The 27,637-nt window shown below is 38.0% G+C and overlaps 2 protein-coding genes across 6 annotated transcripts; one reads left to right on the top strand and one right to left on the bottom strand.

The window, feature by feature from the left end:
- Positions 1-5: 5 nt before the first annotated feature.
- Positions 6-17,342, top strand: LOC306886983 (CD27 antigen-like). 5 transcript variants are annotated; one of them, XM_079444419.1, is made up of 6 exons: positions 6-125; positions 11,829-11,956; positions 12,507-12,638; positions 14,080-14,238; positions 14,403-14,525; positions 16,625-17,342. In XM_079444419.1, the coding sequence occupies exons 2-6, from the start codon at positions 11,833-11,835 to the stop codon at positions 16,738-16,740; spliced, it is 654 nt and encodes a 217-aa protein (XP_079300545.1). In that variant the 5' UTR covers positions 6-125; positions 11,829-11,832; the 3' UTR covers positions 16,741-17,342. The 5 variants fall into 5 exon arrangements, with proteins under 5 accessions (XP_079300545.1, XP_079300542.1, XP_079300543.1 ...); XM_079444416.1 differs by lacking the exon at positions 6-125 and adding an exon at positions 4,504-4,670; XM_079444417.1 differs by lacking the exon at positions 6-125 and adding an exon at positions 4,567-4,670 and having other exon boundaries at positions 14,485-14,525.
- Positions 17,311-24,810, bottom strand: LOC306886982 (uncharacterized protein). Its single transcript, XM_079444415.1, has 9 exons — positions 24,629-24,810; positions 24,165-24,233; positions 23,938-23,989; positions 22,348-22,455; positions 22,021-22,218; positions 20,396-20,515; positions 19,975-20,006; positions 19,745-19,898; positions 17,311-18,465 (listed from the first exon to the last, which is right to left on the bottom strand). The coding sequence occupies exons 2-9, from the start codon at positions 24,231-24,233 to the stop codon at positions 18,218-18,220; spliced, it is 981 nt and encodes a 326-aa protein (XP_079300541.1). The 5' UTR covers positions 24,629-24,810; the 3' UTR covers positions 17,311-18,217.
- Between the last annotated feature and the right edge of the window lie 2,827 nt (positions 24,811-27,637).

The following is a 27,637-nucleotide window of genomic DNA, read 5'->3' as shown; positions in this document are numbered from 1 at the left end:
TGAAGGAATTCGAGAGGCTGGATGAAACCGAAAGCACTCTAAAGCTTCTGTAACAACTTCGAGAAAATCACAGTATTTACACAGTAATAGTGGGACGCAAAACGTCCTTGGACAATGCACTAAAGGTAGCCTATTACATTACTGTCTGTGTTGTTGAATGCCTTTTGTTGGGCGTTGGAGACTTACCATACAGTATATGCATGCACATAGCCTTCCCTAGTGAAAAATTAATATACTAAAATGTATTTGAAATAAGTATACTACAAATACATTTACATATTATGTACTTAATAAAAATACCCTGCACTATAGGTCTACTAAACTGGTATACAACAAATTTTGCACTTTAATTGTGCAGAAGTAGTGTTGAAGTCCAACTAAAGACTGAAGTATATTTTATTGTGATAAAGTGGAACTATTGCAAGTAAACTTTAGGTGCACTTAAAATTTCTTGCATTTAAAGACCGGTAAATGTTTTTATATCAGTAAGTCTCGAGTGATATGTCAGTTAATATGTTAATAGATTTGAACTATACTTAGTTATAAATAATAAATGTATTTATATTAATTAATTTTATTTATTTTTTGTACTAGGGTTTATATATCAGAATGTCAAACTAGACTTAAAAATGCCACAATTAAGCCCAAAATGAAAATCAATTTAGCCTAATCACCCTCATGTCATGACTTTCTTAATTTGTGAAAAAAAAAAGAAGACATTTTTAATATTCTGGTTAATGGTTGCAACTTTCAGCTGAATGATTTGAACTTAGAACACGATCAGATTGAATCATTCAGAGCGGTTTTATGAATAGGATCAACCGATTCTTTGAAAAGATCCGACTCAAATCTTTCTTCACAAATCAGACATCTCTACTTACATGACTTTTGCCCCTAATTTGCAGCCTGGATGTGCTGACCTCAGTTGAGCAAGTCTGCAGATAAAAATTTCAGTCTGTTTGTCACACAAAGCAATCGCATGACTTCAGAAAATCAGTCATGTGGGTTTGTCTGTAACATGTCTGTGTCTTCTCTTGTGACCTAGTTTTCCCCGTGTTGTCTAATTAGTCATTGTGTTCACCTGTCGATCCTCATTATCTACCCTTTATAAGTTCCTGCATTTGAGTTTTAGTTTGTCGGTTATTATTTCATGTTTTCGTGTTTGTGCTGTTGCTTCGCTGAGACTCCTTGTATTTCTTCCTGGATTGTATATTAAAAAGACTGTTTAATTGTTCCTGCTCCTCGTCGTGCTCCTTGTTCAGCACAGCGCGTAACAGAATAACCGACCAAAACAGAAGTTTAGCGGCGTGTTTTTCCCCGTTTTGTTTCCCGTTTTTTGCCAGTTTTTATTTTTTTTCGTTATACTTGATCCTGCCGTCCTCGTCCTCCTGCTGGAGCAGGGGGACCGCTCTCTCGAGGACCACACCGAGGATTTCGTTTTCCTGGCGAATTATACGAGCTACCCGGACAGCTGCCTCTGCTCGTTTTATCAAACTGGACTGAACACCTCCACACGAGCGCAGTTGTCCGGGGACGGTCCTCGAGAGAGCCTCGCCGCATTCATCGAGTGAGTGCTGGTGTCTTGCAAATCGAAACTCACCGTGGACATCGCAGATAATGACACCAGCCCCATTTGGGACCCAGTGCCCAGTCCTTTACCACCCCGCACTGCGGAGCTGCCCGAGCCCACCGCAGACAGAGAGCCAGAGCCTAAGAGCCAGAGTCGTTGAGCCATCGCCATCAGGAGCTGCCGATCGTCCCGGAGCCCAAGCCCCAAGTGTCTGACCAGGTGCGAGAGCCGGCAGTTCAACCGACGGTGGATTCAGCTGTGGAGATCGTGGGGGCGATGGAACGCCCCGCCCACAGTGCCACCGCTGGGGGTGAGCATGAACTGGACCTGGGAGATCTCATTGACTTTCACCCTGACACACTCATCCTTAAGCCATCTCCTGAGTTATATTCCTGGGAATTTATCCAACCCAACCTCCTTCTCCCACCTCCTCTCATTGATCTGGTCCCCATCCCAACACCTTCATCGCCGGAGTTCGTCAGCCCCTCTGCTCACCCTCAGCTCACCATCTGTGGCGTGGGCTCGCCGCTGGTCTGACGATCTCCAGCTCTTTTGGCGTTGAGTCTGGAGGATCCCTCGTCTCCGCCCTCAGCCTCCGAGACTCAGACTCCGCCTCGGTCCTGCGACCCAGCGGCTCCACCTGGGCTTCCAGCTGCCTCGTCTCCACCGGAGCCCATCAGTCCACCAGCTCCCTCGTCCCTCCGGCTCTGCCTTGGTCAGTACCTCCACCTCGGGACTACAGTCCTCTGGCTACGCCTCGTCCCTTCGTCCCTCTGGCTCCGTTTGGCTCCTCCTTCCCTCCAGCTCCACCTCAGTCCTCTGTCGCTCCTGCTCCACCGCGGCCTTCCGGAACTCCGCCTTCACCTCGGTCGCCGAAGCCCCCGGCTCCGCCTTGGCCCTCCGGATCCTCGGCCTCACCCTGGCTCTTCGGCTCTCTGTCGCCACCTCGGGCTCCACCACCACCTGCTCCGCCACTGTTGGTCGGCCCCATGGAGTTGGCGGTCACTCCTCCACTATGGCTCCTCCCTCCGTCGGCTCCTCCGTGGGCCACCATCGTGACTGTGGCCTGGGTCTTCATCTGGCTCCTCCTGCTCCTGGCTTCCCCTTGGCTCCTCCCACCCTCCACTCCCCCATGGACTTTTATTATGTTCTGTGTGGTGTTTGTCTGTTCTCCTGCTCCACTCCCTCCTCCAGAGCCCCCACCCTCCCTCCTCAGCTGGATTACGGCGCGAGGACGCGCCTTTCCGGGAGGGGGCGAACTGTAACATGTCTGTGTCTTCCCTTCTGACCTAGTTTTCCCCGTGTTGTCTAATTAGTCATTGTGTTCACCTGTCGGTCCTCATTAGCTACCCTTTATAAGTTCCTGCATTTGAGTTTTAGTTTGTTGGTTATTATTTCACGTTTCCGTGTTAGTGCTGTTGCTTCGCTGAGACTCCTTGTATTTCTTCCTGGATTGTATATTAAAAAGACTGTTTAATTGTTCCTGCTCCTCGTTGTGCTCCTTGTTCAGCACAGCGCGTAACATTGTCATGTTATGGTGAATTTTTGCCCCATTTGAAGCTTGATATCTTCATTCACCATTCATTAGCAATGCATGGATCGGAGGAGTAGTTCTTCAGAATTTCTTCTTTTATGTTCCATATAAGAAAGGAAGTCAAATGCGTTCATCTGAGGGTGAGCAACAGAATTATCATTTATGAGTGAACTATCAGTAAGGCCATATATCAGACTTAACATAAAAATAAATGTATGTATGAAAAAGTATGTGTGTGCTTTTGCATTGCATAACAACTAAGGAAATTATCTTTGTTTTGAAATAGCATGTTTTGTCTCCAGGTAATATGACCTAATAAAGAACTTCAATTCTTCACTGAGTTAAGGAAGAAGTTAAAAGCTTTTTTTTTTTTTTTTTTATTGCAGACAGAATGTACGTACTTAACTGCGCACTGAGGCAAATAAATAACTTCCTCACCTCTGAAACCACATCCTGTCTCCATTTCCTCTGTGACCTGCAATGTAACCATGGAGATTGTACAAATGCCCACAGATTGTTCTTTAGCATGGTGCCAAAATTAATTAAAAACAAAAACAAATAACATATTATTGGTGTTAAAGATCTTCTTAAAGGTCTGATATTTAATTCACATTGTACACTAAGCACATATTTTTATATTTAGCTATTTTTCATTTTTCTATCTAATGGTAGTTAAAAAAATACTAAAACTGGTTGTATTCCATTAAACTTCCAAGAATGCCTTGCTAAAAGCTTGAGAGAGGGAGGAAAAGGATGAATGGTGTTTGTGTTGCCATGAACTGAATAATTGTAGTGAATCAAACACTGCAGGTAACTGCTGCAACTGTTCAGATGACTCCCAATTTGTTTATCTTGAAATAAGTCAGTCCATAAGAGCCTTAAAATGGGTTGAATGGAACATAGCTATACATTCCTTTTGAACTGGAATCATGGTGGAATATCCTGTGATGTCCACTTCGCAGGTCAAGTAGAGCAAACGTCTGAAGTGATAAGAGATAAATACAAAATGTGCAGAGCGGTGGTACGCGAGGACTGGAATTGAGAAGCACAGGTCTATACTTTAAGCTCATCTGAGTCTTCCTCATCCTTCTGCTCAATTTGTTCTCCCAAGGACCTTTGGCGTAACCGGCTTCACCACAATTTACTATTCTGCCAGATCCATCATGATCGTGTTTCATCTCCTTATCCAAGAGTTTGTGACCCTCCTGCTCCACTTTGGTTTTCTACTCCTCATTCCATCCTAGTACCTCCCTCCATTAACTCCCTCCCTCCATGGCTGCACCTTCTCTCCACCGCATTATCATTTTTGTAACTTCCCTATGACTCGTGGCTTATGCTGAAGAATCAGTTCCTCTTCAGGAACTCGAGCTGCGTCTGGAGACGCTTTGGGGACGCCTTCAGCGTAACCATCTCTGAATACAAGTGAAACCTGTCCAAAGGATGGGCGAGACGCCACGGGCGAGGTGACGTAATGACCAGCTGGTATAAAAGCACGTGCGGTGAAACCGGCGTCAGCTTTTTGTCATTCAGCAACCGCTACTCTGTGTGTGTCTGTCGATCTATGAGGTAAGTCTTATTTAGTGTTGTTTGTTTTACAGTCACTTGAAATAAGCTCCACAATGTCTTTAAGTGCAGGGAACTAGCACTTGGGCAAGAGCAGATCGCATTACAGGCCGTGTGTGGTCTGCTTGAGAGCAGAGCACGCAGAATCAGCTCTTGAGGGAGCTGACTGCCCGCTTTGTGAGCGTTTGTCACTGCGTATGCTTGCTCTCAGAGGGCTCTCTTTGAGGAGGGAGCATTCACCAGCGTTGCTCGTGGTACCGGCCCCGCTTTCACCGAAAAGGGCGGGGTTGGCGGCTGCGCTCGTGGGGATCGCAGATGGATCAGGTGGAGGGAATGAAGACGGGCGATCTTCTTCTTCCTTTCCATCAGATCCAGTGCCCACTCTCTGGGTTCGGAAGCCCGCACCGCGGTTTCTTCCCCCCAGACAGAGAGGGCTTATTGTGAACTGCAGCGTGTGTTGCCGAGGCGACGCATGCATTACGTCATTCTCGTTCATATTATGAATCCTGTATGAATGCCATTATGAATGCTGTAGCAGCCCCAACCAATGTTCCAGCTCCTCATTTAGGGGGCGTCACTTCTCGTACTCCCCAGATTGCTGGAGTCAGAGTGGCGCTCCCGGGCCATAGCTTTCTAGCAGAAGGCGGATCTGCGGACCGTCATTCTTGCTGGATAGTCTTCGGCTAAAAGATCCTGCCACCTATGGCCCAGGACTTCTGAGGGCCAGCCCCTCTGGGGAAGAACGGTGTACATCGCGGTACTCGGTGCCCGTCTCTCCTCAGTGCCCTCAGGAGATCGGTCTGCCAACCCTGCCACGTACGGTGTTCCAGGGCGCAGCGATCTCCAGCGAGCACACATCTCAGTTTTTTCCGCCCGGAAACGTAGCGGAGCTGAGATGCTCTAGAGTCGGTTTCTGAGAGTCTCTAGAGCAGCTAGTTCGGCTTTCTCCTGCCGGTGTGCCATTCCAGGATACCAAACTAGTCACTCTGATTACACCAGAGGCCAGTCTCCGGAGACTGGGTCCCTTAGTGGGCACCTGGCGGTGTGGGAGCCCCTACCAAGCATGTCTCATTGGGTCCTGCGTTGCAGGCTCTGGTTCTACCAGTCTAGTATTCCTAGAAGATGACGGGTCTGACGACAGTTGATTCGATAGGAGACATTGGCTGAGGCAGTCCTGGTGCCCATGGCCCAGGACTCATGAGGGCAGGTCCCGCTGGGGAAGAGCGGCTTACACAGCTGTATTCTGTGCCCGTCTCTCCTCAGATCGGTCTGCCAACCCTGCCACGTTCGGTGTTCCAGGGCACAGCGATCTCCAGCGAGCATATATCCCAGTTTCTTCTGCCCGGAAACGTAGCAGAACTGGGATGCTCGCCACCCCTTCGGGGGTCTCTGGAGCAGCTAGTTCGGCCGTTCCATGCCGGTGTGCCATTCCAGGGCACCGCTCTGATTACACCAGAAGCCAGTCTCGAGAGACTGGTTCCCTTAGTAGACTATTTTGCAGTGTGGGAACTACTGCCAAATGTGTCTCAGTGGGTCCTGCGCACTGTAGAGAGAGGCTACAGAATCCAGTTCGGTTCTCGTCCACCTCAATTCAACGGGGTGAATTCCACTCTGGTGGACCCCGAGCAGGCTCTGGTAATGGAACAAGAGGTAGATACTCTCCAGGACTCGCAAAATTTCTAAATCCCTGGTAACCCTTCGGGCAGGTACTCTTCAGATTTTGGTCGCCCGAAAATTAATTTAACTAGCCCAAATAAAATAAAGACCATAAATGTCAATCAAAAACATTTTCAATACACAAATATCAACGAATATCAAGGAAAGAGTTTTATTTTACTATTTACAAGGTATCTGCAGAATTCTTAATTTAAGGCAATTTGAAAAAATATTTCTTATACCATTTAACGTATTTAAAACTGTCTAAGGCCTTAAAAACTCTTCAGTTTAGTTCTATCAAATTTAAGGACCCGTGGGAGCAGTGTTCCCTCTAATTTGTTTTCTTGCTGAGCAAAACTTTTCTCTATTGGGCGGACATTTCGGGCACCTGAGCAAAAGCATTCTTTATACCAGACCTGTACAGCATGCACACAAAAAAAGTGTGTAACTTTTAACTTTAATGTGCTATTTATATTTGATTTGACCCTTGATGTAAGTAAATGATGTACATTTTAGGTTACCTGAGAAAACATTTTTACTGTACAATACACTGCAGTTCAAAAGTTTGGATCAATAAAGTTTTTTAAAGAAGTTTCTTATGCTCATCAAGGCTGTATCTATTTGATAAAAAAATACTGAATATTATTTCACAAAATAATATTGTGAAATATTATTGCAATTTAAAATAAATGTTTTCTATTTTAATATACTTTAAAATGTAATTAATTCCTGTGAAGCAAAGCAGTATTTTCAGAGTCACATGATCCTTTAGAAGATTTTTAATCAATGTTGGAAACAGTTGTACTGCTTTTTTTATATATATATACTGTATTTTTTGGGACCTGTGATATTTTTAAAATACAAAAAGTTAAAAAGAACAGTGTTTAGTCAAAATAGAGATTTTGTGTTACAATATAAACTATTCAAAAGTTTGGGGTCAGAAATGTTTTTCTTTTAGATACTTTAAAAAAGTTTAAAGAAAGTTAAACTTTATTCAGCAAGGATGTGTTAAATGGATAAAATTGATGGTAAAGACTTCTATTGTTAGAAAATATTTCTATTTTGAATAAATGCTGTTCTTTTAAACTTTTTATTAATCAAAGAAAAAAGTAACACAGGTTCCAAAAAAATATGAAGCAGCACAACAGTTATCAAACTATATCAATGTTTTTTCTGTATTTTTGAAATGAATACAGCCTTGATGAGCAAGAGACTCAAAGTCAAAGACTCAACAACAAGGTCAATTATTTATCAGGTTTATAATATAGCCCTAGCATAATATATTATCATAACAAACTATTTAAACTGATAGAATAGAATAGAATAGAATACAAACTGAAGCAAAACTTAAGCTGAGATCTGTAAGTTAAATATAAAAAAAAAAACGTGAAAATATGAATTCTTCTATAGCTGTCTAAACATCGTTATGAAGTACAGTTTGTACAATACTCTTGTGTGTGACTGTACATGTTTCAGAGTTTTGTTACCGTTCTTTGCCCATCCTCCGCTATTTCCAGCACTTAATCAAGCCGCTCTTCTTTAATACATGAGGACGTTTTATTTCACATGTCATTGCGTTTGCGTTGTCTCTCGTGTTGAGCGCACTTCAACCATTGAAGTATTCAGTTTCTACAGCGACTCATTTGGTGCATATTGTTCTCTTTCTATGAAACCGGTTCGAACTCTGTCGTGACATCAGCTCTATAGCAGTTTGCCCGAGCATTGTTATTATTTCCCTTTTACTGGCGGCATTCAATCAAATGGCTTCCCAACTCATTTTTGTGTGCGCGAGGCACAATTATTTCTTACGCGCGGTTGCGCGCGCTCAGCTTAGAGGGAACACTGCATGGGAGCCCTGTATTTAAGGTAGCCTGTCGGGCAGGGCAGTGATACATTTTGGTAGCCCGACTGGAAAACACAATAGCCCCGGGACGTCGGGCTAGCGATTTTGTGAGCCCTGCTCTCTTAAGGAAGGAGACATCGAGGTGGTTCCTCCTCACGAAAGAGATTCCGGGTTCTACAGCCGGTACTTCATAGTTCCAAAGAAGGATGGAGGGTTGCGTCCCATTTTAGATCTGCGTCAGTTGAACCGCTCAGTCAGTAGACTGAAGTTCAAGATGCTTACACTCAAGCAGGTCGTGTCTCAAATCAGGTCCGAGGACTGGTTTGTCGCGATCGATCTAAAAGATGCATATTTCCATGTCTCCATCCTTCCCACTCACATGAAGTTCCTGAGGTTTGCTTTCGGGGGCAAAGCTTACCAGTATCGGGTTCTTCCCTTCGGCCTAGCACTCTCACCCCGCACTTTCACGAAGTGTGTGGATGCTGCGTTAGCTCCGCTGTGGCTACAGGGCATCCGCATACTCAATTACATCGACGATTGTTTGATTCTCGCTCAGTCAGAGCGGATGGCGGCTCAACATCGAGATGTTGTTCTCGCTCACATGAAAGTGTGAAGGCGTCCCCAAAGCGTCTCCAGACGCAGCGTCTCGTTCCCTCGAGGAACTGGGGTTACATACGTAACCTAAGACGGTTTCTTCCATCATCATTACCCTAATTGGCCTGTTCTTCTCTTAAATTCTAAAAGGTAAGATTTTAAGTGAATTTATTGGTTTCAGAATAATTGTTGTTATTAAATATTGCAACGATAGCTACTAGGGTTGTGCATGAAACTCTAAAGTGACACGAATGATCAAGAGCGTAAACAATGATAAGCCATGGATATGTGTGAGTTTTTTGCTAAATTCGAAATTCAGTAACTCTCTTCAATGCAACAGGCTCCCCTAATGAAAAATAAATGTGTATTTTAAATACATTTATTTCATATACCACAAATACATTTACATATTTATGCACTTAATAAAAATACCCTGCAATTGTACTTTTAGCATACTAAACTGGTATACTTAAACCCTGCTATTGGAACAACTAATTACTTTGTACTTAATGCAGTTTAATTGTGCAGAAGTAGTGCTGAAGTCCAACTAAAGATATACTGAAGCATATTTGACTTTGCTAAAGTGGAACTACTTCAGGTATACTTTAAATATCTTGCATTAAAGCCTGATAAAATTCAAAGATCATACAATCCTCATCAATAGTGATATTAAAACACATTTTACTTATAATATTAAGAAATGTGCATTGTGCACAAGTAGAACTCCAAATAAAGTTTAATTATATTTTTATATCAGCACGTCTCAAGCGATATGTCAGTAAATATGTTAATAGATTTGAACTATACTTAGTATGGAATAAATGACGGCTTATTTTAAATATATTACTTTAGACAGACTCTAACTATTTCAAACACACAGCACATTTCAATATGCCACTCAGTCTTGTCATTTTCAAGCCTTTGAAAATACTTCAATATGAGAACATTTTCAAGAACTACACTTACACCAAATTTATCTTAAGAAATTTTTATAACTCCTGTCTTATGAATCTGGCTACTGAACATATGGCGGAATACAGTTTCTCTGCAAGAGATGACTAAAGTTGACAAAAATGACAGTATAAATGTTAAAAGAAAACATTTCATTATCAGTCAGGATTTTCATCTGCAACCTTCAAAAGAACACCGGTTAGTTCACAATTTCAGCTGTCACCTATAAAGGAAAGTGTGAAAATATTGAGAGGAAACATGCTTAAATACAAAAACACACCACACCAGTAACAGGTATGTGACGGAATAGAAATTCAAGTTGACCTCATGTGACTGCTTAGAGGAGGGGTCTCACTTATAAGGGGAAAACTGTTTTAACAGTAAAGCTGCCTGCCTGTTAGCAGGCGATGTTATCTGCAGGTGCTGATGTAACATTTCTTATATCTTTGCAGTTGTAGCGATGTTGTGGTGAGCCCTCCTTTTACTGTAAACACTATTTCGCTTGTGTGTGTGCACGTGTGCTGCGGTGGCATGTCTGATCTACAAACTACAAGAAGGACATGACTCTTCTTTCATAGTGGTATCAGTTCCACTGAATAAAACCAATAAACTGACAGCTCATAAGTGTGAGTAATAGTTAGGGGGAAGGAGTTAGCAGATTAAGATTAGATTAAGTGAATTCATGTTTTGGAAAATAAAGCCAAAATAGAAACCGTTATGGGAGCTCTCAGACATAATGTGCTTTATGCTAAGCATACTTTTTAATCTAAATGATGAGCTTCATGGATTCTGTGTGATTGGACGTTATTCAACCACTGGCCTCACTACTAATTTCACATCTCAGAATGAGTGACTGTTAGAGCTTCTTTTCTTTTTTACTCAGAATGAGACACAAGACCCTTTTCATCTAGAGTGTTTGTGTGCGCATGTATTCGTTTCAAAGAGAGATGGAGAGAAAGAGAGAGTTTGTTTTGGAACTAGTTAAAAGTTATAACAAGATAGAAAACGTTTCGTTGAACGTTTGGGGTAGAAGAAAAAGAGGCGCAGGAGAAATATCAACAGAAAACCTGCTGCTGCTATTGAGGGTCCTAAGGTAGAGTCATTCATAACGTTAGTTGACCTTAGTTTAAATATGACTCATCTGACATTTATGATAAAGATTTAATGCTGAAGAGTTGTCCCCTCATCTTCAAAGTTTCAGAGGGGCCCGACTAACTCACAGCTCTCGTCTTTTACTCACTGTCTCCTGTCTGGTACACACTTTCAAGGTAAGACTTCAGTCACTATCTTCGAAGACTTCACTATCTTAGAGCGTATTTAAAGGATGTGTGATTTAACAGGGATGGTAAAAAAATGGCTAACTTGTTGAGCTGTACCATGTGATGTTGCAGCAAATCTATAGTGCTCTTATTGTAAGAAAGCAAATGCTTTTATCAATGTTAATTAAAAGTTCAAATGAATGACAACTACAAAAACCTAACTAGGTCAAGCTGAATTTAGTAAGTGAGGGGCTGGATCTGTCGGTTGTTTTTTGAAACTATGTTCAAAAGTTTGTTGTATAATCATTGCCACTTATAGAGTATAGAGATGAGCAATGGCAAAATAACATTATTGACTCATTGTTTGTTTCAACAAATGTATATGTGTTTTGGAATAAATGTAATTTTAAATATATAACTTATAATTTCTCATAATGGCAAAATGAAGTTATTGTAAATTGTGTTTGTTTTGTAATAAAAGTAAGTGATTTTTAATCTATAACTTATCAAAAGTGAAACAAAAATCATAAATACAAATATGAAAAGATAAAATTTCTGCTAAATACTATGTGTGTATGTATATATATATATATATATTGCTTTTATATATTGCAGATGTAATTGATCATAATTTGTGACAAAAGATCAATATAAAAGAAGGGAACCTAATATAACCAAAAAGTTATTTATCAGTAATTATCACATTAAACGTTTAACACAAAGTACGGCCAGTTACAGCCTAGTAATATATTCATGATTTGTATGACTCTTTACATTCTCTGCGAACACATTTAAAGTCATTCCAGGTCTCATGTGTCATTCTGAACCTTCACACGCTTCTTTTTTTTTCTCTTCCAGTAAGATGCTGGCCCTACTCAGTGTTCTCCTGCTTTCATCACATGTCCTTCCTCTCGTCCAATCAATATCGTGCGATGACAAAACACAGTACTTAAATGAAAAAACATGCTGCGAAAAATGTAAACCAGGTAAATGAAATCAGCTACCTCATCACTGTGAGCAGAGTTGAGTCAGAGTTGAATTTAAGATGAGAAAGAGCTAAGCTGTTCTTCAGTTAAGATTAGATAATTAACGTAAAGTGTACTGAAACAAAAGAAGCTGAGTTTAGATTAGGCATTAGTTTGAGGCAATGTTATTATTATAGAATTGATTGTAGACTGTTTATGCAGACCGAATCAAGACAATTGAAATTATGTTCGGCTTTTTGAGGCATATTAGATCCTGAAAAGGCCAGGATGTGCCGGTTGCATTATGTAAGAATATTTCAGGGTTCAGCTATAGTCTGGTTTAATGACATTTACCTAAGGTCTTAGAATGACACATCAAGTTTCTCGTATGAGGATGACTTGTTCTCTGAACTCACCCTGGTAAACTCTCAAACCAGTCAGTGTTGAAATCTGTGTTCATAAATGTTATAATTTTGTCTGAACAGCAGTAGAGTCAGCATGACTGCCACACTAATGTCTCAGTGCATCTCATTACATGCATGTTTCCGTGCCTTTGTGTTTGTTTATACAGGAGAGTATGTGTCAGAGCAATGCAAAGGAAGTCTGAAAACTAAGTGTGTCCCATGCACAAACGGCTTCTTCATGGACAGCTATAACAACAATTACAAATGGTGCAAACATTGCACGACGTGCACCAAAGAGCGTATGTCCACTCGATTTCTTTATGATCACAAAACAGGTTGTATGTTCTTAGAATGATATGTTCTGAATCTTCAGATGAATCAGTATGAAAAGTCATGAACTAGAAACACCAAACATGACAGTAAAACAAAGCGGGGGCTTCCCCTTCAGATCTTGGTGGGTTTTTAGTATGGAGGTAATGTAGGTGGGGGTCTGAAAGCCGTCTGGTAACAAACATGATATACGACAGAAAATCTTGAAAATACACGTGTAGCGCTGGAAAAAAACAAGCGCACCTTAGTGGTAATGGAAATAACTGCCTACTGAGATGTTTTGATAAGCAGATACTGTATCCTGCTAAAAACTGAATTTGACGATTAAACAAACAAAATACTTGAAAAATTGTTGTTTGGGAAGAAAAGGTGATATAGCGAGCAATACGAGATAAAACTAACGTTTGAAGTAACTGAACAAACAAGAATTTAAAAGCCCAGCATACATTTTAATTCACCAAAGATAGACGTAGAAAAAAATCCTTGTCAATTTTGCAGAATGTTTGCAAATTGCCAAACATGCTCTATGATTGTAGATGCCTATGGTCAAATGACCAGGCTAAGGAGTCTTGTGATAAAAAGAGATGAGCAGAAACGAAAAGTGAATATGCTGAGATGCTGTGCGAGTTTATTTGTGAGTCAGCAGAAAAAAAAACTGTGTTTGAGCTTGCTGTTTTATTTTGACACTTGTGTCTTGTTGAAATGACTGTGCTCATATATGAATTCAGGCACTTTTATGTCTTAGAGGGTTTCGTTCTTTTTCTTGTAAGATGGTCACATTTGAACACTTCAGTGTCACTGGATCCTTCAGAAATCATTCTAATATTCTGTTTTGGTGCTTAAAAATAATCTTTGGTGCACATGAAAGTCAGTGTTGAAAAACGGTTGTGCTGGAAGCCGTTATCCTTTTTTTCAGGATTCTTTGTTGAATACAAAATTCTAAAGAACAGCAAAATCAAAGTCTTTTATTGTAACAATAAATACTTTGGCGGTCTCTTTTGATCAATATAATGTGACCTTGCTCAATAAAAGTATTCATTACTGACCCCAAATGGTTGAATAAAGCATCTCTGAGATGAAATGTGATTAAAACAAAGAAAAGTCAAGGTAAATGTGAATAATAAATATTTTTCTATTGTGGGTCATTTACAATCAAACAGTAATTCTGACAATTGTTACAAAATTTCAAATGACAGTTTAATCTGTCAATCAATCAATCAATCAATGTTATATCCGCCTCATCTCAAATCAGCATTCATTTAATTGTGGTAATAATGTTAGAAATGATAAGTTCTGGGGAAAAATGAAATTAAATGAACTATTGTTTGATAAGTGTGAGTTCTCACAGTTGAAGAAACTGATATACACTTACAGTTCTCCATAAGCCCTTTCACTCTTTTAATGTTGCAGATATGAAGTATGAGAAGATCTGTACAGCGACAAGTGATGCAGTGTGTACATGTGTTGAGGGCTACAGATGCACAGACAGTAAATGCAATGAGTGTGAGAAAATTCAGACAACTACAGTTTCTACTCCGACATCTACTAAAACAATACCGCCCACCCATGGTGAGTGTCCTGACCCGTTGTTGTCAGTCTGTTAAATTAGTTGCTGTTTAAGGCAAACAGACTATCACACACAGAGTATATCAGGTGTATTCTCTATTGACCTGTTTACTCTTTCTCTCTCCATTTCTCCATCCATTTTCTCCCTTTCTATCAACCTCTTCCAGATATAATGTGGATCTTGGTGAGTCTGTGTTGCGTGTGTGTGTGTGTGTGCGTTCTGCTCACCTGTTTCCTTCTCATCAGCAGACATACACGACAATGTGGATGGATCATGTCAACATCATCCGGTCAGTGCTACTATAAACAACACATCAACGCTTTAATTCACAAAGAAAACCAGCTCTTTATTCGCTCTATTCTCTATTGCATGAATAATATAATATAATATTAATATTTATGATCAATTGACCATCTGTTTTGAGTGTTTCTTAGCTTGTATATAAAATAATATAATATAATATAATATAATAATATCTAAGATGGACTGACCATCTGTTTTGAGTGTTTCTTAGCTTGTATATAAAATAATCTAATCTAATCTAATTTAAAAATGTAATTGCGTTAATCACAGTGCTGGATCGTGATTAATCACGATTAATCGCAAATTTAAAATACTAGGATTTACCTGTAAATGTGTTGAAATAAAGAAATGCATGACAAACTGGTTTAAGGAAACAGAACCTTTCACATCTCCGCCAGTTATGAGACATAATCCATATTATTCTTTTATTTAAATTCAGCCATTATCAGCCTTTATACTGGCAATAAAACGTTTACCAAGCCACATTGCTTCAATCCCAGTACACATTTACCCAACTATTATCAAAAGTATTTCTAAATAAATACAACAAAACATTTTCTTGCGACCTTACATGAAGTATTATGACAAAATGCATTATGGAGAAGAATTGGACCTGTTCTGCAGGTGCATTAGAGCTAACATTAGCGTCATGCTACATAAGACAGTTTATGAGATTAATAGTACACTTTTATTCAGAACTCACTTTAAACCACCATGGAGTGTTTGTAATAACATCCTTTTGCAATCACATGTGTATATACACTTTGTGCGGCCGCGGTACATTATAAAAGCACCCAATTGTGCTGGAAAACCGCGACCCTGGCAACACTGGTTCGCTGTACCCTTATCAGATATGAGTATACATATCTCTCGTGCACTGTCTCTCTCTCTCTCTCTCTCTCTCGGACACACTCGTTCTCTCTCTCTGCATTCGCTTCACTTTTGTCGAGCCCGGCACCTCATAATCACACAATCCCTGCATCCCAATGTGCATAATATACACCCTATCTGCCCTAAATAGTATTGAAAATTACTAATATCACATAGAATTTAGGATGGATAGTGTGCACATTGGGACACAGGCAATAATTTCCTTCCGCGCTGCGATGATGGCAAAAAGTTGGGGTCAAACCTTATCAAACTAATAATTTGCGTTAAAAAATATTAACCTGTTAAAATTTTTAGATTAATCACATGCGTTAACGCGTTAACGTTTACAGCCCTACTAATAATCTAATCTAATCTAATCTAATCTAATCTAATCTAATCTAATATAATATAATATAATATAATATAATATAATATATAATAAATATTATATGTATTATATTATTAATACCCATTTTCCCAACTTTTATATCTGGTAATATAATATAATATAATATAATATAATATAATATAATATAATATAATATAATATAATATAATATAATATAATATAATATAATATAATATTATATTATATTATATTATATGTATTATATTATTAATACCCATTTTCCCAACTTTTATATCTGGTAATATAATATAATATAATATAATATAATATAATATAATATAATATAATATAATATAATATAATATAATATAATATAATATAATATAATATGGACTGACCTTCTATTTTGCATATTTCCCATCTTTTATATTTAATAATATAATCTAATATAATATATTCTTAATCTAATCTAATCTAATCTAATCTAATATAATAATATCTAAGATGGACTGACCATATTTTTTTGTTTATTTCCCAGTTTTTATATCTAATAATCTAATCTAATCCTATCTAATCTAATCTAATATATTCTTAATATAATATAATAGAATATAATAGAATAATATCTAAAATGGACTGACCATATATTTTGTTTATTTCCCAGTTTTTATATCTAATAAAATAAAATAAAATAAATATTATATGTATTATATAATTAATACCCATTTTCCAGCTTTTATATCTAGTAATATAATATACTATAATATACTATAATATAATATAATATAATATAAATCTAAGATGGACTGACTATCTGTTTTGAGTGTTTCACAACTTTAATGATGTGTATTGTACTGGGTTGTCAGATCTCTGCCGCTCCATCAAGAGCAACTTTGGATCCAGTCAGTGCACAGAGGAAGAGGAGGTACCAATGCCAGTGCAGGAGATGTGCGGAAAGACTGAAAAACTGGAGGATGTCTGAGAAAAGAGCAGGAAGAAGACCGCTGATGCGTTTGTCGATTGAATATTTACTCTGATTCAAACCTGCTGCTGCCATTTACGCAAGAGAAAATCTGCACTCAGGTGGCCCATCTGAAGGTTCTGTGAGAATGACTGTCCTTCCTGAGAAATGCGGAGATAAGAGATTTGTGTTGCCACTGCACATAAGGACACACTCAACATACAACATAGAGCTGATCTTTTTCAACAAATGAAGGTTTTATTCTCTGCATGCTTGTTTGTATTTATAATTGGGTAGTTTTTGCACAAGTTGCCCATGGACTTTTTTAAGTGTATATAAATATAAGGTAAAGTGTAAGTTTGAAGTTATGAAGTTATTTTTATGAAGTTTTTCATTTATTTTAATATCTCAAAATAATATGAGGTTATAGAAGATGCATCTATAAAATAGAATGAACAAAATATTGTTTAAAATATTTTAAAAATGAGTTTTTGATGGGAATATAGCATGTCATTTCCTACCCAGTTGTATATAACAGAAAACATAGTTGTATTTGCTATCTTGCAGTGAAATTAATGAAGTACTCTGAGAAACATACCAAAAAATAAACCTTTATTGATTTTATTGCACTTTGCAATTAATATCAAGTTTAAAAATGTGTATTACAGCGAATATAAAACATAATACTGCGTGTTCCTGTGCTGTGCTTATTGACTTCTAAATGAAGAAACAATGCTGACATTTCCTGACCACCATCAAAATGTCAGGGCTTTTTGATGGCACAATCCATCATGTCTGTCGCATAAAAACCAAAGAAAAGAGGAAGAACACTGACAACATTAACCAGGGACTTAACATGATTGAACACTGATAAACTGCGTGAGAACAAAAAACTGTTTTTGTGTTTTTAACATTTGTAATAGAATTATTAACGAGTATAAATAAATGTAAATGTTTTATATTCAATAATATCAAGACTCAAAATGCCCCAGAAGTCAATAGATTTAAAGGAAATTATGGGACACATTGCAGTTACTATGACCAATAAATTTACATGAAATAAATATCGCAACACATGTGAATCTTTGGTCTTCGGAGTGTTTCAGAGCTGCTCTTTGCTTTCAAACACTTCCTGAGAGTCATTCAGCCATCGTAAGACGTGAAAGCCTTTGGTATCGACTCTTCCTTCCTACAGCCAACAAAAGCATCCCACTGCCGTTCTGATGGTTTAGAATCAGTGGTTACGCATAAATGTACTTTATGGGTGATATTGCAAAGCTGGCATGAACTCAAGCTCATACGCAACAATTATGTCGTCCACACTGTTAGTGACACCCCCAGGCCTTCCCCAAACGCAGCCTGTTACTCTCCAGATGAAATCCCCTGCCAGGGTTAGAGTTTTAATACTGGGCACTCACGAAGCATCAGTTAAAACAAACCACACAGCAGTCGAGCATTACGGAAGAAGACGGACACAAATATTCCGTTATCCCTCCCCTCACAGCACCTCTTCTTTAGATATGTGGCACTCTTTCCCTTGCTCCTGAGATGGGAAGAAGATGAAATCGTTCTCTCCGCTTCTTTCCTCCTCAGACAGATGGACGGGGGGAGACTGAGGGTTGGGCACGTTGACGTTTTTTACCGATTCTTTTTGGAGTTCTTGTGCTTTTTTCTCACCGCCATCCCATCCAAATTGATTGAGCAAACTAACAAAAACTGTCTGGGGACCGTAGATGTGAAGAGGGCCTACGAGAAAGAGAGAATGTTGAATTTTCATACTATTTGCACGTTTGTTTGTTTTTTCCCATTGCTTTTTTATAGGGTAGCTACGTATAGAAGCCTGTTTCTGCCACTGAATAAAAAATAAAACAAGGTAAATGTGACTTTTTATCTTATAATTCTAATAATTTTTCATAATAATTGCAAGAATTCAGACTTTTTTATCGCAATAGCGTGCAAGTTATAAAGTCAGAATTGTTTGATATAAACTTGCAATTCAGACTTTTTTCTTGCAATTGCGAGTTTATATTTCGCAATTCACACCTTTTCCTCGTAATTGTACGTTTATATCCCACAATTCAGACATTTTTCTCACAATTCTGAAATCTTGCAAGTTTAAATCTTGTGATTATGACTTTTTGTCTCACTTTTTTTCTTGCAAGTGTATATCTCGCAATTGATGTAAACTCGCAATTGAGAAAAAATGTCAGAATTTTGAGATAAAAAGTCACATTTACCTTGTTTTATTTTTTATTCAGTTGTGGAAACAGGCTTCCATGGGGTAAAATACACACACACACACACACACGTTGGTTTTTGTGGTTTATGGGGACTCTCCATAGGCGTAATGGTTTTTATACTGAACAAACTGTGTGTACTATTGCCCTACACCAACCCTACACCTAAACTTAGCCCTCACAGGAGACTTTGTGCATTTTTAGATTTTCAAAAAAACACCATTTAGTATGTTTTTTTAAGTCTTTTGAATTACGGGGACATAGGCAGTGTCCTCATAAACCACCTTCATATTGTAATACCTCTGTCATACCCATGTCATTATACAAATGTGTGTCCTCATAAACCACATAAACATGCACACACACACATACACACGCATTATAATATGTTTTTAAATGAGTATTTCTATTGTTATATGTCTGGTTATTTTAATTCTTATTTACTATTTAATTTATTATTATATCATGAATAATTCATACAAATGTCATGTGGTGTAACTGCATAACCTTCAAGTGAAAAGTCTGTTATACATTTATTTTTATACATAGCCTAGACGAATATATATACAATCAATTTATGTGATATTTTAAGCAGCTTATTGACCTTGCCACACAGTCATGAGGGTCTGCTGTGGTCCTCTTTATGATATAATTTTCTGTTTTGTTTTTTTTACTGCATGTTTATGTATATTGGTTTGGCCACTTGACATGATTTCACAGTCAAATCAAATATTTCACAATCCTTTTAATAAAAGAAGAAAATGGCAAACAGCAACCCTTTATAGTACCTAAATTGCCAGCTGGAGGCACAGCCTCCTCTGAACTGATTGGCTGAGGAAACGTGGAGTCTGTGTTGTGATTGGTGGGTGTGCTGCCATGTGACAGCATCTCCTGGGCATGCGGCTGCTCATGACTAGTAGGAGGTGTAGTCTCACCGTCCACCTGATGAAATTGAAGGACTGTGGGTCAGATAATTCATAACTTGTACTACCAAAATGTGCAGTGGCTCATTACTTACCTCTATATTTCCCAACGAGCACTGCCTGACAACTAATGACAGAAAGAGACAGTGAAAGGTAAGATTAACTCACAAAACATCTGAAAAAAAAATTGTCCTGTCAAACGATTAATCGCGATTAATCACAACCAAAATAAAAGTTTTGTCATAATATGTGTGTGTACTGTGCATATTTATTATGTATATATAAATACACACATGCATGTATATATTTAAGAAAAATTTTATGTTTATATATTTATATTTGATATAAAATATATATAAATATATACATGTACATAAATGTAAATATTTTCAAAATATATGCTTGTATGTTTGTGTATTTATATATACATAATAAATATACACAGCACACACACACATATGTAAATAAATATTTTATTTTGGATGCGATTAATCGTTTGTTCACTTTGTTACTCACATTGTTTAAAACATTCCTTCTCTTTCTTCCTGCAGAGCCGGAGGAACAGCATAAGGATGATAATGGATAACATTAGAGAACTTAATCCACATAAAATCCACACCACAGCCCTACTTTCACCTGTAAAATAAATACAAGGATGTAAGTTATCATTTATGTTAAGATGAATAGTTGAACAGGTTAAATGGAAAAGATCCTATAAGGGAAAGATCTCCTCTAGAAACAGTTCCCCAAAAAGGTTATATGAGGTAATAGCAAGAGTAATCTAAGAACTAAAACAGGCAAAAATGAATGTCTGCAATTAAATATCTAATGAATATCATGAAATGACTTGTTTTGACTTTCTAAAGTGCTGCACGAATGACCCCTGAAACCTGGAAATAATTTTGAATGTGTTGTTGATTCCTGAAATAATGTTTGTATAATGATATATTATATATATAATGATATATTAGCAATGCAATACTTTTTTTTAAAGATATTATATATATATATATATATATATGTGTGTGTGTGTGTGTGTGTGTGTGTGTGATTTTATTGCTTTAGGGTTCCTGAGGACATATTTATTTATTTATTTGACTTAGTAATTATTTATTTATTGCTTAGTCACAGAGTTTATTTTCTACAAAAATCCAAAAACCAATAGGAAATCCTATTGGGTTACAAGTTGACAAAAATCAGGATTCAAGGATTATACCCCACCTCCTGCTCCCCCTAGTGGCAGGCCACTTACTATACTTTAAAGGGGTCCTATTATGCCCTTTTTTATAAAGCATTGATTTGGTTTTGGAGGGTTTACTAGAAAAGGTTTTCGTGCTTGATCGTTCCAAAAACAGATTATTTTTCACATATTTGACATTATTGCAGCATCTCTCTTCCAAATCTGTCTCGAACGCACTGTTTAGTTCCTGTTTCGATGAAACACCTCCTTTCAAAATATGAAATGTGCTCTGATTGGTCAGCTGGCCCAGAGAGTTAGGACTGGCGAACTGCTTAGAGCATGTTCCGGAAATGTCACGCCCCTTACAATAACTGCAACAATGTGCTACTAAAGCAAGCCGTTTGTTGCAGTTCATGAAAGTGTTTTCTGTTAAATAGGAGTTGACTTTGTAACTTTTCAAATCTTAACAGCAACATTACAGCAGTGTCCAACTGTTCAACTCAACAGTGTTTGGCAGAAGAATGGCGTATATGCAAGTTTAACATCTTAAAAAACACTACCACCTCAATACTGAGAAATGGTATGCTTGACAGTTGCAAATCTACTCTAAAAGTCTAAAAAGTCTCTTTGTATGCGAAATAGCGGGAGAAACAATTATCATCAAGGACGTATCTTCAGGATAACATAGAAATAGTTGTTGTTTTTATCCTATTGTGTGTTATATTTATTTGCTTGGTTAATTATTTCTCCTTATTGTAATTGGACCCTCTTGGATGTATGAGCATAGGCACATGCCTAGAATGCCTATGCGTAAATCCGGCCCTGGCCATGGGGCCTGATGCTTTGGAAGCCCCTGTTAAAACATTGGCCCAGTCCATAATCCAAACTTGCTTCAAGCATGCTACCCTTAGAATACAAGTGTACACACATCATGCAGAAGAAAACAACAGTGCTTGCTTACCCTTTTTATTCTTAGCTATCTCTGTCGATGTAGTGGATGATGGGACATCAGCAGAGGTGGAGGATGGGATCGTGGTGGAGACAGGAATGCAGCTGCCACATAGGTGTGTGTGTGGATCGGAACAAACATAACCCTCTCGACAGCGACACTCCACATTTGATGTGCTTGTGCAATTCTTCTTCACCTCCATGTTGAAATCTAGTGCGCGCACACACACACATAGACACATTTGTTTTCAAAATGAAGCATGTTTTACCATACTTCCTGTTTCTATTTTCACTTCATCTTATACTATCATGGATTAATTAAGTGTAACAAGCTTCATACCTGGAATGCAGTTCTGGAAGCAGCGATGGCAACTTTGCTCTCTGTTTTTCTCACTGGTGTAGAAACCGGACTTGCATTGAACACAGTCATCACCATCCTTGAAATATCCTAAGAGATGATGAACAGTAAGGAAGATGGAGTGGAAAAAGAGGAAGTGGAAATGCAGAGGACAAAAAAAAGACAAGGATATTAAGGTCAAATGAATTCAAACGAAAGATGTTAGTGGCTTTAAGCCTATAATTGGACTATAGTTCACACCACCACATTTTAGAGTCAGTTGAGTTTATCAGTCTAAAATAGACAGAGGCCACACTTGTTGGTCTAATATAGGTATGCAGGCGTCAGATGGATGTCTTTAGCTGTTACATCTCTCACTTGTGTGAGTGCAAATTTATGATGCCGTGTCAGAAGATTCAATTCATCAGATCGCTGTTTCTTTCATACTACATGAGTGTTTTGGGTATCATGAAGTTGCTGTACTGTGAACTGCATGGTAGTTCTGCTCTTGAGTCTTTGGCAGCCCATAGAACCATTTACATGAAAGTTATGAAATTTGGCACATTGATAGAAAAGTGTATGAACATTAATCATAGCAAATTTGGAGTCTTTAACTCAGTCCTTCTAGCACCACCAACTGTCCAAACTTGCACACGTTTTTCCATCGTTAACAAAATGCCATTCCATTTAGAATTTCCAAAAAAAACTATTCATCCTAGACCGTTACTCCAATTTTCATGAAAATGAAATCACTTTCAGACCATGATACAAAATGAATTTGTCAAACCATTCAAATTGACTTTTTTAATCCAAAAAAATAATTAATTTCACTAACTGTTACTGAACATTTTGAATCAATGGTGCATTCTCTAGCAAAACTATCGCACTCCTATGAGATTCTTTCCGTTCTTTCATTCGCAAAAGCACTGAAATAGCTTTCCCTCCCACCTCAAATAATTTCCATAACAAAGGTTTTGCAAGTGAACGCAAAAGTTTATCAGGGTGCAAAGGTTTTGTGAGAGAATGTAAAAACACTGAAATCTCTCCCATCATGTCCCTTTAGTATTTAACTTAATTCACTGCATAGATACTAAAATGGCTATCGTAGCCCATTTAAAAGTGTAATAACTACATTTGTGTTTGACTGTGCACAGACATTCAGCTCAAAGGGCACATGTTGAATTTTTAAAGGCGGATGTGGGTGCTCGCACACAGACACACTCACATATATGCACACACACTTTTCTGCACAGACTCAGACTTGCTGAATGAGGTCTCTTAAGGGGAGAGATGAGAAATAGCTCAAAAACAGGACGTTACAAAGTAGCTCAAACAGTGGCAGTGGCATTCTAATGAAGGAAGTGGTTTATGCTTCTATGTCAGAACGTACCATTTCCCATCACGAGAGAGAAAGAAAGAGAGAAAGAAGAAAGAACGGTGATGAAAAAACTAATAAACAACCATTTATGTCCTGATTTCTTGCTCAGACCACATATGTAATACTGGGAAGTGTTGTGATAGAAAGGTAATTCAGAGAAAGTGATACCGGATACAAGAGACTGAGAGAAATATCGGGCCGAAATGCTTTCTCACCTGGATCACACAGCTCTTCTGAAAGGGCCCTCAGATTTCTAATTTTTCCGTCCTGCTCAAAACAAGAAAATGTATAATGGTTTTTAAAATGCACACCGAAGTACGGTTCTGCACTAGTTCAGATCACAATTCAGATTAGTTAATTAATGTGAACACAGAGCATGCAGCATACTACAAGTCTCTAGTGTTTTAGCAACAATATAAATAGTACATATAACATAATTTACCATAGGCAGCCCATACATCAGGTGACCTGTCAGCATCACCATGGCTACAGATAAGACTGTCACAAACATCTGTAAACGATACAACTATATCAGTGATCTACAACATATCACACACCCTCTGTCACTCACTGGAGACCATATGAACAAACTCAATTAAACTTTAGAATAAAACAAGTGTGATTTAGGAGTGTGATTAAAGTTTCACTTCAATGTTCACATGTTCATGACTAATAAAATAATATATTGTATTATGCAACAGCTGAGTTTGCCAAGATAAAGGGGGAAGTAGATTTGTGGATCTGATAAAAATAACAAATAAGCATGCGACTGGCTCCTACTGTAACTTTAAGTCATTTTAAATTGTAGTCAACATCTTAAAAGAAAGACCTGCACTTAAAAAAAAAAACAAGCAAGTGAAAAAATAGCATAACAATAGCTGCGATATAAGTGAAAATAGTCGGTACCTCACAATTAGTCGAATCCAAAATGTCATCAAATGCTTTCCGTCTCTATTTCTGTGTCTTCTGCCAGTCTGTGTTCTGTTCTGATCATTTCATGTCATCGTTTCCTCACCTGCTGTCTCTTCCTGTCATTTCCCTCCCTCTCTTTCTCACACTGCCCTTCACCTGCTTACTGTTGTGAAAAGAGAGAGAGAAGCAATAGCTTCACTGTGTGGCTGTCACGGTCTCATTGATGTTTCATTATTACTGGTTTCATTAAAGCTATAAGACACATTCAGAATGTGATTGTATTTCTAATTGGAGCAGTTTTGGGATGCCTCACATTCATATGCTTGCAGACAGGTTTGCACAGAGCTGCACACAAAAAGAAAATAACTTGAATGAGTTATTTTCTTTTTGCGTGCAGCTCCGTGCAAACATGTACACTAAAAAGGAGTTAGTTGGACATAAAACTGAAACGTTTGTTCTGTTTTAAACTCATTTTAAGTGTTATGTTCCCAGGCCTAAAATCATCGTCATGAAGCAGACAAAGACAAAAGGTCAACTCACACAAATGTCTGTGGCTATGACCTTAAATGTTTTTTCAATTTATGCCATTTCGTTGGCATTTTTTTTTCCAGTACTACCTTATTAAGCAACTAAGTGCGTAACAGTCTGACAGAAAAACAGCTACTAAGAGGAAAAAATGACCTATAGAATGAAAAAGAAAACAACAACAAAAAACACACTATGACACAAAAACTCCACTCCTCGCAGTGTGTGTGTGTTCAGCAGTAACCTTTATTCTGAAATCTTTTTAAAGCTCCAGTCTTTCTGTACACTTGCAGTGCAGCGAGCAGTTCTTGTTCTGCTTTGGGTTACATACATATTTATATATACATATAGTCCTGTTACTCTTTAAATCAAAATGCACATGCGCCATTGCTGCAGTCAGGGTCCTTTTCCTCCCCTTGGATGCTCAGGTGGGTCCTGGTCATCTGATGCCCACAACCACAGTGGCACATGTGCAAATGTAAAGAGAACCCTCGGAGGTCCCTAAAACAGAAACATCCCTACGATTCCACACTAGGAACAATAATCATTCCTGTGAGATGTTACAGAATGACATGGAGATGCTAGGAATGACTCTGAAATCATTCAGACGTCCCAAGTGATCATTTCAAATGTTGTAATTCTCTTGTTAAGGTTCAGGACTTGCTTGCATAGCCAGCGTTTGAGCAGATACAACTCTTCCTTTGTCTCTTCTAGGTTACAGCATCATTGCATTCATACATTTATAAGCATTCTTTCTAAGCACTTTGTCTTTTTTCAAATTCTGTTATTTTGGTGAAGATATTGTGCGGAATTTACTCATTGTTTGTAGCCACTGCAAATTTGAAATATCCAAAAGCCCTTTAAGAAAAATTCAGTCAGTTCCAATGAGTCATTTTCCATATTTCATACGAGACCAGATTTGTGGTTATTGAATTGTTAACAAAATTCTTGTAAAAGACTTTTGTTTTAAGGCCATATAGCAACAAACAACAAGTAAATTGCTGTAGACAATAACCAGTTGCTCATTGCAGAAACCTGGAGTGCACATGCATACATATCTTACACACATAGTTCTGCGAAACAGCATGAAAAAATATCTGTGAATAAACAATGGCTCAGCCATTTACAGTGCTTCTTACTGGCAGCAGAAATGCAATATTTAGTTCACAGATAAACAAAGCATTTTCCTCAAAATCAAACTGTAACATTTTAATTAATCGCCAAGCTCATCCTTTTATTTTTCTGGGCAGTTTTTTTTTTTTTTTTCTCAATCAAACAAAGATTTTTACACACTGTTTAACTGGTACCCATAGAACATTGTTTTTGAATGAAATAATCGAGTTGTTGATAGAAATAAAATTACAGTGAATCTGCAAAACCCCTACAGAACTTCACAGTGGTCAGAGGGAAAAACCTAAGGCAGACACACAGCGTTGTTCATCAGTCAGTATGCAAACACTAGAACTACATAAAAAGAAAAACAACCTGAGGATGGTACATAACATACTGTTTAAAAGATTAAATTCTGTTCTGGCTCATCAGAGAAAGTGATATGCACTGCAATATGTTTATTAAAGCTTTCACTCTTTGTTTTTCTACAGCGGAAAGTTAAATGCTGGGTGTACAGCACCATGTTTTCAAAAGCATGAGGTTTTCATTTTCACTGTGAAGTATCTTTCCTGACTGTTTTATTGCACATTTGGCACTCGAAAGGTCTCTTTCAAAGAGTTTTAGTCTCTATTCTTGAATTCAAGCTGTAGTTTGCACGCAGACTACCTATTTGACTACAGATATGAATGACCAACAAAGCCAACCAGAAGTCGGTTTGTCAGTTTCTTCTGGAACTACTGTATTAGTCCCTGTGGGCGTTTGATCAGAATTAGAGAGTGCTCTGCCAAAAAAAGAGCTGATTATTACAAATCATGTGAGGTTCTTGAGATTTTTAGACTAGAATCAGATTACATTAATTTGCATGATTACTCAAGAAAATGATTGAAAGATCATTCTCATGTGAATCTAACCCATTAGGATCTCACTCTTTTAGGTGGGTACAAAAGAAAATGTGTTCATCCAACTATTTCATGGGATTTTTAAGATCTCTAGCGGGTCTAATCCAATAGATCAAACCCATAAAGATCTCACACTCAATAGTTCAACCAATCTTATTTTGCAGGATGCATACAAAAATCTTCTCCAAAATGCTGTCTCCAAATATCCCCCCTTTCCACCTTTCCAAATTTCCAATTTCAAGTCAAAATTACGAGAAAAATTTGTCGCAATTACTTGAAATAGTCGCAGCTGTGAGATATAGAGTCTAAATTACAAGAACAAATGTTGTTAAATATGAAGTCACAATTACGATAAACAAAGTTGCAATTATGAGACTTGAAATCGCAATTATGAAAAACAAAGGTACAACTTTGAGATATCAAGTCAAAATCACATGAAACAATGTCAAATTATAAGATATAAAGTCAG

The sequence above is a fragment of the Barbus barbus genome, assembly GCF_936440315.1.
Source record: "Barbus barbus genome assembly, chromosome: 21".
In the NCBI taxonomy this organism is placed as follows: domain Eukaryota; kingdom Metazoa; phylum Chordata; class Actinopteri; order Cypriniformes; family Cyprinidae; genus Barbus; species Barbus barbus.
The sequence above is the reverse complement of the archived record's forward strand: the minus strand, read 5'-3'. Positions and strand labels throughout refer to the sequence as shown.